The 15,546-nt window shown below is 32.0% G+C and overlaps 1 protein-coding gene across 3 annotated transcripts in view; it reads right to left on the bottom strand.

Annotated features, from left to right (window-relative positions):
• Nucleotides 1–1,424: 1,424 nt before the first annotated feature.
• LOC117168428 (signal recognition particle receptor subunit alpha homolog) overlaps nt 1,425–15,546 on the bottom strand; it is a 20,148-nt gene continuing 6,026 nt past the window's right edge. For all 3 annotated transcript variants that reach the window (XM_033354069.1, XM_033354070.1, XM_033354071.1), the window contains 2 exons: nt 14,409–14,823; nt 1,425–2,004 (listed from right to left, as the gene is read on the bottom strand). In XM_033354069.1, coding sequence (XP_033209960.1) covers nt 1,879–2,004; nt 14,409–14,823 — 541 coding nt within the window. In that variant the 3' untranslated portion in view covers nt 1,425–1,878. The remainder of the gene's footprint in view (nt 2,005–14,408; nt 14,824–15,546) is intronic.

The following is a 15,546-nucleotide window of genomic DNA, read 5'->3' as shown; positions in this document are numbered from 1 at the left end:
ATTTAGTCTCAAATACTTTAAATAACAAAATTTTCCGTTTTAAAAACTTAAACTTTGAATTTTATTGATTGGTGTAAAGTTTTTTTTTTAATCAGAAAATGATTCCAAATATATAATCTTCAATTTTATTGACTACCTTGCGAATAATAGAAAAAGTTAGTTTTACCTTAATCATTAGTGGTAAAAGTGAAGTAATACTCTAAAGCTTACCGAATATAACATCACCGACATTTATGTAAATTTAATGTTCAATTCAGAAAGAATTTTGTCCATCATGTTGAGTACTTATATTTCAATAAACTAAAATTTAGAAAGTTGATTTATTACAAACTTTTTTTATCATAAGGTGAATTTATGTGTTAATAATTGCGGATGTTTAAAAATTAAGATCTCTGTCTGACAAAAAAATCTCTTATCCCTAATATAATTTTTTGATTGTTTAAATTTATTCAATTAATAACAGCCTAGAATTTTTAAATAATAAAATAATACTTTAAAGGCTTTTCTGAAGTTTCACGTTTCTAAATTATTAGCTTACTTTTTTTACTCTTAACCGATTTCAAAACTTACAACCATTTATAAAATTTTCACTAAAATAAATAATCCAAGAGCACATAATAAAAAATAAAAATTTTTCTACATTAATACAAAATCAACTTTTTTATTTTGATCGTGTATCTGATTTTATATTTTTTACATAAAACACTATTAGCACATTTTTTTAGTAGCTTCACTTTCAATTGGCAAGAATTATTTACAAAATGTTTATTTACCTTGTCTCATAATATATACTGTTTCAAATTTATATTATTCCAAAAAAGTAAACAACTGTCTTTAAATAATTCCCGCCAGACAAAAGTGCTGCCATCACGTGGAAAATTCAAAGTACTCGATTGGAAACAATTGGAAATTACAAATACTCAATTGTTGTCAATCGCTTTGGCACAAATAAGAAACACGATTCGGAACGATTGAGATATTAATTATATTAATTCTTATCGAACTCAATTGATTATTTCTAGAAGGGAACCAATTGCCCGCAACTAACCTTTTTTGTACTTTGTAGGCAATCAAAAATATTTATTTCATAAATAATTTCCAAATTATCGAAATGAAAGAGCTGAAAAATGACCCTAACCTCAAAATAATGCACATGCATTTTTAAAATTTTCATTTTTGTGGAAAAAAGCCGGGGGAACTGTACCCGATTGACCACACGACGAAGTATCACATACACTTCACTAAAGAAAACACTCACTTTGTAAAAAAGCCATGATATAATTAATATTCCACCATAAATAAATTATTACTTCATACAGTTAAATAAAAATGAGAGAAAATAAATAAATACAGAGTATTTATATCATAATACTATATAACTTTATACTTGGATTTTGATTTAGGAACTAATAAAAAAAGAACACTAGTTATAAGAATTATTTTAATAAAATGTACACTGTATATTAATTCCTAAGAAAGGCGACCTATCAAGAGCTGTTAACAATGTTTTCTTTTATGTCAGTTTTTCAAATATTTTTGACATTAATTTCGAAACGTCTCTCAAGTTGATTATTTTTAAGGAAATATACACATACAGATACTTAGAAAAATACGAAGTAACAAGCACGCACAATGATAAGCTGAAGAAAACGTAAAGTAACAAGTGAACTTTGATTCAATCGTCAAATTTAGCCAACTTTTTATAAAATTAATTCTAACTATACAATAAATAAAGTGACGATATAAAATACAAATAAAATATTCTTACCCCTGCAAGCAAATGCGCTTATTCCCTCCACGTAGAATAGATAACATGTTCGAAGATTTTAGCTACGATTAATGATCGTTCAAATAAATTTCTCATTTAGGTAACATGATTTACTTCATTAAAGCGTGTACCACAGCCTTTGCATTCAACGACTTGAGGTCTGTATAGGTCTGGCCAGTGCCAACAAAGACAATTGGCTGACCAGTGATATATGTCATTGAAATAGCTGCCCCAACCTGAAATTTAAAAAATAAGACAAATTGTTAACGTTGCTGCCTGATTAAAATTAAACCGCTGGATGCAATAAAACGACGAGAAAAATGCAAATAAATACTTCTAAATGCGGGGGCGGGGGGGGGGGGGCAGAATTGATCAAATAATTGATGTTGTTTCGAAGTTCTCTAGAAGAATATTCTCAAAATAAGTACATTTTTAAAAGACTATTGTGACTATAGAGTTTTGCCGTACAGGTCACCTTCACGTAGCGGCTTAGAGGTAAACAGGCCTTACATGCCTTACGACAGTGTCAGTATTAAGACAATTTGAAGTGAATGAAGCAATGAAATGCCGACAAACGAGGTAAAGTTGCTCACCCACGAACTTACATTAAAAAATCAATATAAATATCGATTTTCATAGAGATCTTATTTGCGTTGTTTTTAATAATAAAGAAAATCAAGTCTAATTTAGAATAATTTGTCCTTATATGTATATGTGGATATCCGCCATAAAAGTGCCCAGTTGGCGAGTTTATGTCATGCTATGTCCGGGGCTCCAAAGTTTGAGCGCCCGCCAATGTTTAAAATGGGATCTACATTTTAAGCAAAAAATCTGGTAATAATATTGATGAGATTGGAAATTTGATGAATGTACGTTTTGAACGATTTCTCAAGAATATTCCAACCCTCTCTCTCGCTCTTTCTGTAAGATAATATTTTAATAATGTTACACCATTAAGCCATTTCCCTTTCGGGGTAGGCGTGACTCACTCGGCAGGGGAAAGGAGCAGTGTGTGGAAGGAATAGAGATTTTTCATACAAATGTAACTAATATGTGTACCAAAGATTTTAGTTCTTAAAAATAACGAATCGCGTTTCCATAATTTAAAGATTATCAAATAAAGCACTGTCCAGTACAAAAATGCAAGGACATTTGTTAGCAAGCTCACACATATGATACGCCGCGAATATAATAGTTCAAATCCAGGATATTGTTACGTTCCATTATAAATTATAACACAGGAAGATGTATAGGTGTTGATCAGGGAACAATAGCCCCTACAAGCATACCTTGGGAATAAATGTTTACATTGTACCAAATAAAATAATTTTTTCTAGAATAAAACACTGATGAGGACGCCCCCCCCCCCACCTTTCGGGTAAAAATATCTGTTTGACTAGTAAAAAAAATCATGCATTTTTTATGTCAGGATCCTAAAGCCAATTACAACGATAATTAAAAAGAATCTATAACACAGATAATTTCGTTTTTTGGACCTACTTTAATCGACCGCGAATCGCCAGATATGTGATGAGAACGCATTCGTTAAAGTCTTAAGTATAGACGTGTGCATTTTGTCGGATTGAATAAAGTATTCTACATTCGATGTGCGTTCATTTTCGGATCGGTTTATTTGATTCGATCGACCCACCGATCGAATCTCGAAATACCGACATGAATCGATTTTTCAATTCGATTGACCCTGTGTGTCGGAAAATCTCATTTCAGATGCGCCTTAGATTGAACTGGTGATTTATTTTTTACATACTTTCTTTCAATTAGGTTACCGTAGTCTATCAATAAACCGAAACAAACCTATTTGCTATTAATAAATTCATCAAAAATGAAAGTGTGAAAACAGATTAAAGAATTATTAAACATAATTTCTCGTTAATTAAATAACTTTCGCAATTCGAAAAAATGTATATGTCTCCAAAATAAAGATTTTTTGAATCTTGAATAAATATACTCCGAATTCTTATACCTATTATTCTCACAAGTGACAAACTTAATAAAATGAAAGCTTCAGCTTCACGCTCTCATAGAATGCACAAGACAAGTTACCCTAATGGATTTTGAGCCACTGAATCCGAATACGGCCTCAAAATTTCTACACTTCTCAGTTTTCCCCTAGATGTAGAAAATAGGGGGAAACTTAGAGATATTCTAGACATTATTTTGATAATAACAGTATACGGAAGAATAAACCTACGTGTCATATTCTTATGTGCTGGGACTCATAAGGACCAAATTCATCCACAAAAATTCCGCAGTTTGCGTATCGTTTCCTCTAGCTAGGAGAAATTGAGGGAAATTGAAGGTCCTGCGCTTTTTATACTGACTTATATAGAAAAAAATAAGAAAAATGCTATTTCCTCTGCAGTTTTGCGCTTTCAATCTAAATTTGATCACTGCATTTTTCGAGCTTTTACCATTTTCTCCCTAGATACAAAAAGTAGAAAACAGCCCAGAGATTTTCTGGTTACACAGGCCATACAAATAATTTGTCTGTGTGAGACAAGTGACTAGGCTATCCTTTTAGATTTGAGCCGCTGAATCCAAATCTAGCCTCAGAATTTTTCTTACACGTCTCAGTTTCCCGCTAGGTGCAACAAATAAGGAAACCCCTAGGGATAATTTGCATGTTGTTTTTATAATACCAGCAAAGATATACCAGTATACGCGAAAATAGACACATGGATGTTATATTCTTAAGGGCATGTGATACTTAGAAAATTGTCGATTTTACCAGTTTTAGGTTCCCCCGGTTTGTTTTTCTAGAATAATAAATATTTTGTCCTAAAAATTTGGGATATGATAGCGAACATTCTAATGGACGTCCCCACACACTCTTTTGTGGGTTAATTCAAAAAATTTATAATTAATAAAATGTGATTAATTTGCATAGCGCTTAGGAAATAGTATCGACTTTTTCAGTGTTAGATTCCCCCGGCTTTTTTCCCAGGATAAGAAATATTTTGCCTTAAAAATCCGGGAAATGATAGTGAACATGCTAACGGACGCCCCCGCACACTTTTTTGTGTTTTTTTATCAAAAAATGTTTATATTGCTAATAACGTGCGTGTATATTTCGGGGCTATGTGTGTTACAATTCACCCGAGCGTTACTTCCAAACTACACAATATTTTTGGCCGAAAACTTTGGACTTACAAATAAACATAGTAACTAATCTCCCGGAACTAACCTTGTTTGCAGCCAATCAAAAAAGTTTATTTCATAAATAATTTCCAGATTATCGGAAAGGTAGAGATGAAAGACGACGTAACCTCAAAATAATGCATATGCATAAAATTTTTATTTATCACAATAAATTTTTTTGGTTATTATCCCTCAAAAAAGAGTCCGGGGACGTCCGTTATGATATTCTATAGAATCTCCGAATTCAGTTTTTAAACATTTTCATTTTTGTGGAAAAAAGCCGGGGAAACTGTATCACATGCCCTCAAGCGTCGCGACTTATAGAGATTTAATTTGTACACATAAATTCTCTAGTGTTCCTTATGTTTCCCCCATCTTGGGTAATTTTAGCGAAATTGAATGTCTTTCTCATATTATATAGATTTGTACAGTGGAAAATAACAAAAATTCCATATCCTTTGCAGATTTGCGTGCTAAATCTAAATTTGAACCCCAAATTTTTCGAGCTTGTTCCATTTTCTCTCTAGATGCAAAATGTAGGGAAAATCCTAGGGAATTTCTGGTCACACAGGTCCAACAAAATAAAAGTTGTCTGCGCGGCACCAGTGACTGATTTCGCACGCAAACTGTAAAGGATATTAGGTTTTTGTTATTTTTTCCCGTGTAAATCTATATAATCTGAGAAAGACCTTCAATTTCCCTAGAATTACCCAAGCTAGGGGTAATAGAACGTACACTAAAGAATTTCTGTGTACAAATTAAGTCTCTGCGAGTTGTTGCACTTAAGAATATAATATCGATGTATCTATTTTCGCGTATACTGGTATTATCAAAATAACGTGCAAATTGTCTCTAGGGTTTTCCTTATTTTCTGCATCTAGAGGGGAACTGAGACGTATAAGAGGAATTCTGAGGACAGATTTTGATTCAGCGGGTCAAAATCCATAAGGGTAGCCTAGTGACTTGTCTCCTGTATACAAATTATTTTTATGGCCTGTGTTACCAGAAATACCCTAGGCTCTTCCCTACTTTTTGCATCTAGGGGAAACCTGAGACGTGTAAGACAAATTCGGAGGCCATATTCGGATTCAGCGGCTCAAAATCCATAAGGGTAGCCTAGGCACTGGTTTCGTGCAGACAAATTTTTTTTAGGCCTGTGTAATTATCATTTTTAACTGCGCATTATTCTTCTATGCCACATTATGTGTTATGTCACAGAACAGAATATCTCATATAACAATGAATATCACATACGCTCACCGTTTGAACATTGATTTCAGAAATGTAAATTTTTCTTGAGCCAACCTTATCTAAGCCGTGACTTCTATTTAGTACAAAGAACCGGTTCCTTTTTCAGGTTTCAATATTTTATCAATACCTTATTTGGGGGGGGGGGTCTATTCTTAAAGCTGCTCTTCAGCATCTGTCAATCTCTTTATGAACAAACAGTGTATTTTTGAATAACCTTTCCTGTAAAGCTGTCAAAAACCAAGATAGGAACCCTTTTATTTTGGGCCCTCGACATTTAAAAAACGTAGTTTTGAAAGTTTACGTGAATAAAAAAACCTCCACACTCAATGCGGAAGCAATACAATTTATTGACAAGATGGAGTGCATGTTGCTGAAAAATTATTTTTTACTTTAGAAAATTTACCGGTTTTGAAATTTAATTCCTCATCATTTTCTATTTCTTCCAAATTACTTCCCGTTTCCCGGCGCAAATCGCCACCCTGCATTTGTGTTCATCTGTAATACTCCTAGCGCACTACGCGGGCGACTGGCAAGTTTGAGCGCACCTAGGGTGCGCGTCTGTCGGACCTCAAGCTACGAACATATTTAAGACTCGCGCATTTTGAGATTCAAATTTATTTGCTGACCTACCTTACAATAAAAAGCTATACAATCATTTCTCCAGACTTTCTTGCCTATCTTGGGGTTTTATGCTAAAAATAGGAATTTTTTACTTTGTTATAGCATTTTTATGGATAAAACAAAATCTCATAAGTCTTCTTTTATACTTTTTACGTATATCGCATCTTTTGGCCTCATATAGGAATTTTTGATTTTTGCATAAAATTACGATTAATAAATTAAAAACAGGTTTTACAATAGTGTCTATCTGCCGTCGTTGTCATCGTCTTTATACCGGATAACTTTTGAAAAACTTATAGGGTTATGTTGTGTTGTTCTTTGTCACACGTTCCTAGGGACCAAAAGGAAAGATCAAGTTCACCCCCCCTCACCTATATTACCATGTAATTTTTTTCAAAATGAAACAAATTTATTCAACGTGGCAGGGAACATTAAAATATATTAAAAGCTAGTAGCGAGAGAATTTTTTCTTTCATAAAATCCCAATAGAGCGATGAACGCAACCGACTTTCAGTGAAAACTGTTAGAAACACATTTCCCCCCACCCGTGCACGCAATTCAACTTATGTACGTATCGTGAAACGAAATGAAGCAGATTATCTTTCTTTAGAGCTTTCTTAAGTGTTCTGGATTTTCCCCAGACCCATCTGCTAACCCTGATTCAAAAAGAGTTTTTAAGACTGTTAGTTTCGTATTCTATACAATTGAATAGTGTACAAAAATATATTATAGCTTTACATACTGAAGTATTCAGTAGTAATGTTTAGTGGGGGAAATCCCAATGTCTGCAGATTTAGGAATGTAGAAAACACACATAAGGAACAAGTGACATGATTTCGGATATAATTAATGCTACAACAATTAAAATAATTTCTGTTTTCTAAAAAAAAATGTTTTTAAACTAATAAGTATTGAAAACTACCTCTATCTAACTTAATAATTTGATTAATTAAATTTTCTGACTTTTTAAAATAAAATTATATGCAAATTATGTAATTGTTACATAAGAAGGTTTATTAATTCAAAATTGTGTTTCTTATCATCTTTTTTGAAAATAAATTTATAATTAGAAATCTCTCGCTTAAAAAATTATCCCAAGTGATTTTACGTGATATTTTTGCTAACGTTCCCTATGACTACAGGAAGGTTTACTTATAAAGAGTTGTATACTTTCTCTTCAGCATTTCGATATTTATGCAACATAAAGATTCTAAGAATAGGATCCCAATGGGAGTTTGTTAATGATTATATTTCCCTCTCCATTCTATTATAATTTATTATATAAATTTATAAAATATACAAATATATGAATTATAATAAAATCTGCACACATCTGCCCGCCTTATTTTTTCTAAGAATTAAAACGTCCTTGGAGTCGACCGGTGTCTTATTTCCCGGTACTACTCAACCAATCACTAGCAGTCATTTCAACTCCAAGATTTGACAAAGTAAACACTGTCGAAAAATATTTGTTGATAAAGGAGGATTTATTGTATTTAAAGACGGCTTTCTGAAATTTATATGAGGCCTTTCCGCGCCTACCTATTATGTGTTGTAAATTATTGTTTACGATACATCGGTGCAGATAATACAGTTTTAAAATGCAAAATCTTGTTTTAAAGGGGTTTTTGAAGGTTTCGTGATATAGAAATTCGATAGTAATTTTATAATTGAAGTTCAAAAGTTTACCCTCAGTACGCTAAAATGTCTTGAAATTTTCCAATCGAAAACATCAAAAATAAAAAGCTTTTATAAAAACCTACTTTTCAAGAATTTCATTTTTCGAAATGTTTAAATGAAAACTATATTTATTTAAAATCTTAAGAAATAAAAAATAAAACGCGATAATGCAAAATTATACTTTTTCCCGAAATTTACTTAATTCATCCATTGATGTCTGTTTATATGTAACGAGAATGATCGCGCGCTCGCGCTCGCGTGTTTTTGTCATTTGAGATATTTTGTAGGTATTTATCAATTTTTAAATTTAATTTAACTGTTTAATCTGTCTTTCAACCTCAAATTAAATTTTAATCTCAATACATGCCTCAAAACCCAAAATGCAATCCGACTGGAACCGAGGTTCACTTATCAATCCTTATTCATTCTTACATCAGCACCAAATTCAACACGACCGCATTCGGAATCCATTTTGCAATCCTTGCCGCCAATTTTCTCAAATGAATGGGACTTTTTGAATTAAATCCTATGAATCTGACATCAGTCCGAATGGATAAGTGTGAATCCAAAAGCAAACCAAATGAATCACAAACCAATCGGAAACCAACTTTCCCTCTATCCGAGTGAATTGGAAACCAATCCAAACTTAATTTTCATTCCTTTCAAATCCGGGCGTATATATAAACACAACTTGACACAACTTTTAATCACTTTCAAGCTGTCCGCCTAACACAATTAGGACACTTATCGAAAAAACCAGGTCTGTTCCAGTTTTTTCGGAAAAAGTATAGGTCCAAACCTGAGACGTAACTTAGTTTTTTGGGAAGTGTGCTAGAAAATCTCTAAAATTTTACGTTTTTCGTGTATATTGCAGTTTTATCCAGAAATCAGAATGCGTGTCAAGTTTCTTCAATATTAATACGAATTTTTATTTATTATTAATTATTTAGGTTTTTTATATGTCCCATGGTTTTCGAAATAATTCACAATTTTGATTTTTTCCTTTTGAAAATCTTTTTGTTGGGTTAATTTGTAGTGGCTGAGAACTACCCTTTGTATAAAACCCTACATATTTTTTCAGTTTTCGCGTATCTCGCCGTTTTCAAGATAACTCCAAATTTTTATTTTGAAACTTATTCTGCTATACTAATTCAGGGTGCCCGATGACCATCCCGGAATGGAATATCCTGAAAATGCTGTCCCTTTCGCGTATCTCTACTTAACTCTGTTAGTTGTGGGTGGTCAAGGATCTTTATCAAACAGTGAAGCTTTTTTCAGTTCTCGCGCATTTTTCATCGTTTTTGAGATAAATCAAAATTTTATTATTTATTCAAATTTAAATAAATCTACTGGGTTATTTTGAATTTATCCACAACCGTACTACTGTGCAAGCTCCTTAACATTTGTTTGTTGTTCGTGTATCTCTGATCGTTCGCGACATAATTTAAAAAATATTATTGTTTTGAATAGAAATTTTTTATTCATTAGTTTAGTTACAGTTGTTTGAGAATACCCCTCTGCAAAATCCTTAGAATGTAATAAGTTTTCACGATTCTATAAACGTTTTTGAAATAAATAATATTTCAGATTTTTTAATTTGATAAAATCTATTTATTGCTTTAGATCGGAGTGACCGAGAATCATCCCCCTTTTGAATATGTCGTCGGTTTTCGCTCCTCCCTCACCGTCTTTAAGCTAACTAAAAATTTACATTTTTTGGCGTGTTTAAAAAATCCTTTAATTGAGCTACTTCGTGTTGGTCGAAAATAAACCCACTCTGCAAAAACCTTTGAATCTACTTATTTTTCACGTTTCTTTGACCGTTGTCAGTTTCCGTTTATTTCTTACCGTTTTTAAGACAACTCAAAATTTTCATTTTTTTTGTATTTAAAAAAAATGTATCAGGTTAGTTCATGTAGTTCGAAAACAAAACCTTTCTTTAAAAACCTTCAAATTTTTGTACACAGCGATTCCCTTCATCAAAAAACTGAAAATGTTTTTGAGTTTTCACGTATCTGTAAACCGTTTAGAGGTAATTCAAAATTTTTGATTTTCTTTCGAATTTTAAACATTTGTTTACTGGTTTACTTTGAGGTGGCTGAAGTCCACCCCCCTATACAAAACCCCTGAAAATATTGTCAGTTTTCGCTTATCTTTAAGCGTATCCAAGATCATTCAAAATATTCACTTTTTTAGGGGGGTATTTCAAAAATATTTGTATTGGGTTATTTTAAGTTGGTGGAAGATAAAACCTATTTTCAAACCCCTTAAAATCGACTTAGTTTTCATGTTTCCATAACCGCTTTCGAAAAAAATTAAAATTTCGATTTTTTGAATGTCGAAAATATGTTTTTTTGTTTAGTTTCGGGTGTCTGAGGATCATCCCTCATCTTCATTTTTCGTTTGTATTTAAACATTCTTTTTATTTGGTCAGTTCGCTTTGTTCGAAGATAAACCCCGGCTTCAAAAACTTTAAAATTTATTTAATTTTCACGTTTTTCAGGCCGTGTTGAAGATAACTACAAATTTGTATTTTTTTTAAGTTTAAAATTTTTTTACTGACATAGTTTGGGGTGGCCAGAGACCATCCCCCTTTAATAAACCTTAATAATATTGTCAGTTTTCACGTACCTCTCGTCAATTTCATGATAATTCAAAATCTTTATTTTGTTTTGAATTTTAAAAACACTTTTTTCCCTTTTACCTATGTTCAGAGAACCTAACAATAAATTTACAACTAACTTATTCATTATAGTAATTAAGCTAGAAATTTTTACACTTTTGAAATTAGAAATTTAGGGAAATTGGGATCAACAGAGTTAAGGGACTTCGCATAAAGTTAACCGAAATACATGTACTTTCAAATTCGAGCGCTTGAGCGCGCATGTTCTGAAAAGCTCTTGCGAGAGATTCAAATCCAGCGCCAAGTAATTGTCTGACCAATAATAATACCTATATAGTTCGTCGTACAAAGAATACGCACCAAACTCAAACTGCGCGGTCATATTAATCAAAATGGTGGCATTAAGCGGTTGAGTGACTGTAACGAAACGGGGCTCTCAAGTGGATAGACCATGTATCTATTAGATCACGGTTTAAAGCGCCACGTGTTTTCCCTGAAAATTCCACCAAAAAGGAATCTCCGATTCCATCCTTGATGTTCATCAATCCACTTATTGGGTACACTTTTCCACTTTGAGAAAAAATCTTTATAGAATAGGAAAATACACTTTTAAGTTTTTAATAATGAAGTAGAGTGGAGCCCGTGAAATTCCATAGGAAAGAATAGTAGAATAGTCGTGATTGCTTTAGAGTTTGACACGTCACGTGCTTTCCCTGACTACAACTCCACCAATAAGGAATCGGGTCTTCATATTTTTGCATTAGACTCTTTCGAGATATTTCGATAATTTCGATATTCGATAGGTATGATCTTTTTAGAATAGGATAGAAGAACGTTGGTCGAAAATCTAAGACAGCTAAAAAGTTGATCAAAATTCTACGAAAAAAATGTAAAAATAATAAATTTAAATAAGAAAAACAATTTAAACAGCATATAAAAAATATATAAACAAATTACAAAAGATTTTAAAAAACAATGAATACATTTAAAAAGAATATAGTTTGCAAAATTTTTTAAACTCCCGGTTACACGTGATATTCATAAATAATAAATAAAAAATTTGACTGAAAAACTAAATGATTTATAAAAAGTAAATAATTTTTAAATATAAAACAAAAAATCTATTTTAAAAATTCTACAAAAGAAAACAATATGTTATAAAAAAAATATTAAAAATTTGAAAAAAAAAAACCCCAGCATTAGTGTTTTTCACAATCACATATATATGAAGATATTTTTTCAATACTCCGAATTGAAGAAGTTATAATTATAGAAAATTTTCAATAATATAACTGAAAACTCTCCAAATTTTGACGATACCATTACAGAAGCAAATTAATCCTCTGCTTACAGACTTCTTTTTCCCACCTTCCATTTACAGACAAGGTCTTATTCAGTTTTTGAACTGTTTCAGGCTTTCAACAAATTTAGTAAAATTCAGAGTTATTTTTTTAAGTATCTACTACCCGCTTCAATTTTTGCTGGTGTGAAACGTTGAAAAAAAATTTTTAATAAAAATTGAAATTTAGGAAAAAATTTATGCTTGTTAAAAAATTCATCATTTTACAACAAATAAGATTTTTAAAAAATCGTTGCAAAGTTTGAAAGCTTAGATTATGTCTTTCAAAAAAAAATTAAGGCCCATTGGCGGCGGCTTAAAAAAGTTGAATTATTTGAAAACCTGAAAAATGATCATATTTTACAGTGATTCATGCAGGCAATTCCATAGAAAAAGTAGGATATTAAATGTTAATCGATATGCTTTGTACAAAAATTGACCAGAATTACATGAAAGCTTTATTTTTCTCATATAAATACCCGAAAATACTAAATGAAGCAAAACAATTAATGTTCACTACCTGGTGAAGACACTAATGCGGTTTACAGACAGCATCTTTTCACAGCCCTTTCACCACGCACCGCTCAAAAGTTAACTGACGAACTGCACCGCCATTAACAGGACCTGACCCTATTACTACCTAGATTTTTAAAAGGGTAGAACCGATCTTCCATATTTTCCCAAAGGAGAGAAATTCAAGTTTGAAAAATCGTATGTGCCTTAAAATACCCTCGGAGGGTTAAATGCAAAAAAAGAAATGTTTAATAATTAACTATTCAAAAATATATAAATAAATTACCAAGCAAACATTTCTTTAACTAAGAAAATATAACTTCTTAGTAAACGTACCCGGTGTCGTTATTTTTTGTTGAATTCGGAAAATGCTTGCTTGGTAATTTATTTATGTTTGCATTATTTTAAATGTTTATTTTAAATTTAAGTCGCTTCTGTAATGATATGGTCAAAATTTAGGAGTTTTCCGATTTATAAATTACCATTTTTTTTTATAATTATATTTTCGTAATTCGGAGTATTTAAAAAATATGTTTTTATTTATATATTTTTCAAAAGTTTTTATAACTTATTTCGCTTTCTTTTATATAAATATTTTCTAGTAGAATTTTTTGTTTAGCATATATGAAGATCACACATAACCGGTAATTCTTTTTAATTTTTTAAATATATTTCCTCCTAATTTTAAATTCATTAATTTTTTACGTATCGATCGTCGTTTGGCATAAGATTTGGAATATTCGATTCTTGTATAGCCTTTTTGATGGATTAAACCACAACCGTTGGTCATAGAAGGCCAGTTAACTAACTCGTTCTTTCTTTTAAAATAAAAATAAAAAAATTACCAAAATTCAATTAGAGCCGTTCATTTTTTTAGACTTGTCGTGTTTAAGAACGGACAAAAGGACATAAAACAGACGGACAGCTCCGCCGAAACTTAGTTTTTGGCTTCAGTTGGTCTCAAAACTTGGAAATTCTGTGGAAAAATACAGTTTGTGATTTTGGACTAATCTAATACTTTCTCAATCATAAATGATGAGAATGTAAAAAAGAAAAAACTGACCTTGGTTAATACTACCGTAATAAAGAAAACCTTGGTAAAAATGGTCGTTTAGGGTTTAGGTCAATTTTACCATTAGCAAGTATTAGAAAATAAACCATAATCGAAAGTCACTTACGTAAGTTTTTCTTTAGCGTACCAGAATTCATTCAAATATCGAAAAACCGAGCAAAAACGTTTAAAAAAAGTATTTCAAGTTCAAAACTTTAAAAACTGCATTTAAATATGTTTTCTTCGAGCGCAAAATATACCTACTTCCGGATGTAAAAATGAAATGTGAAAAAATATGGTCATAGGATGTTGAAATGTGTGCATTTTTCGATATTGCTTCCGACTGTTGATTTGTTCAATTTAAACAAAGGATCCAAATATCTGAAGTCTGATGAGTTCTTACCTTATCATCAATAGTGTCAAATTTAGTCAGTACGATGCCGTCGATAATATGAGGATCATTGGAACTGCTGTAATCAGCTAAGGCTTGGTTGAATTTGACCAATTGGTCCACTGCTTCATTTCCAACGAGCGCCTCTCCCACAAAGAGGACAAGGTCTGGTTCGTTGACCCTGATCAATTTAGTCAGTGCTCGCATGAGAGGTTCGTTGTCTTGCATCCTGCCTGCAGTATCTACTAAAACAATATCAAACCTAGATTCTTTAGCGAAACGAATTGCTTCCATGGCAATGCCAGCTGCGTCTTTTCCATATCCCTTCTCATAAAGTTGGACCATCGTTTGATTGTCGTGCTTCTCGGCTGGATGCAAGGCATTCAGATGACGCATATGCGTTCTCAGTTGCTCAACAGCACCAGCTCTATAAATAAATAAGTTTTAAATTATAAATATTATAAATTAACCGGTTTTAAAAACAAAAATATGATTAAAATCTTAATTTAAAGCACTGCATTTTGATAGTGTTTAAATTTAACAATTTTAAACCTGAACAGAATCTATAACGAAAACGCTTTGGTCGATAAAGCGGAACAATCCTTCATATCCGCGTTGCATAACGAGACATAAGCCTTCTAAGTGTTATATTTTTCAATCTGGAAGAGCTTTCATTTAAATTATCAATTCATATGCTGTTGTAGGAAGAATGTCTGGTGATGCGTGGTGGAATGATGAAATTCAGGCTGCCCAAAAAGCAAAAAGAGAAGCGTACAAGAGAACTTTGAACATCGCAGGTCTTAGCAATGAGGAAATAAGTAGACGTAGAAATGATTATAGACGCGAAAACAGGATACTTAAACGATTAGTTAAAGAAAGTAAAGATACAATTAGAGCAGAAGAAGAGATAAAAATACAAAACGACTTTGAAGGAAGCTGGAAACTACTTTATAAAAAAATTAAAGGAAACAAAAGTACAGAAATTGTCAACATGAGAAATAGTAGGGGGGAAATGGTAGACGATGCAGATGGAATACTAGAGGCTTTGAGAGACTATTTTAGGAGACAATTCGGAGATGAAGCTATAGGACACCACAACTGCGATGTTGAACACGATGCGTTTGAAAACTCAATTGAAAAAGTCTGTGTC

The sequence above is a fragment of the Belonocnema kinseyi genome, chromosome 2, assembly GCF_010883055.1.
Source record: "Belonocnema kinseyi isolate 2016_QV_RU_SX_M_011 chromosome 2, B_treatae_v1, whole genome shotgun sequence".
NCBI lineage: Eukaryota > Metazoa > Arthropoda > Insecta > Hymenoptera > Cynipidae > Belonocnema > Belonocnema kinseyi.
The sequence above is the reverse complement of the archived record's forward strand: the minus strand, read 5'-3'. Positions and strand labels throughout refer to the sequence as shown.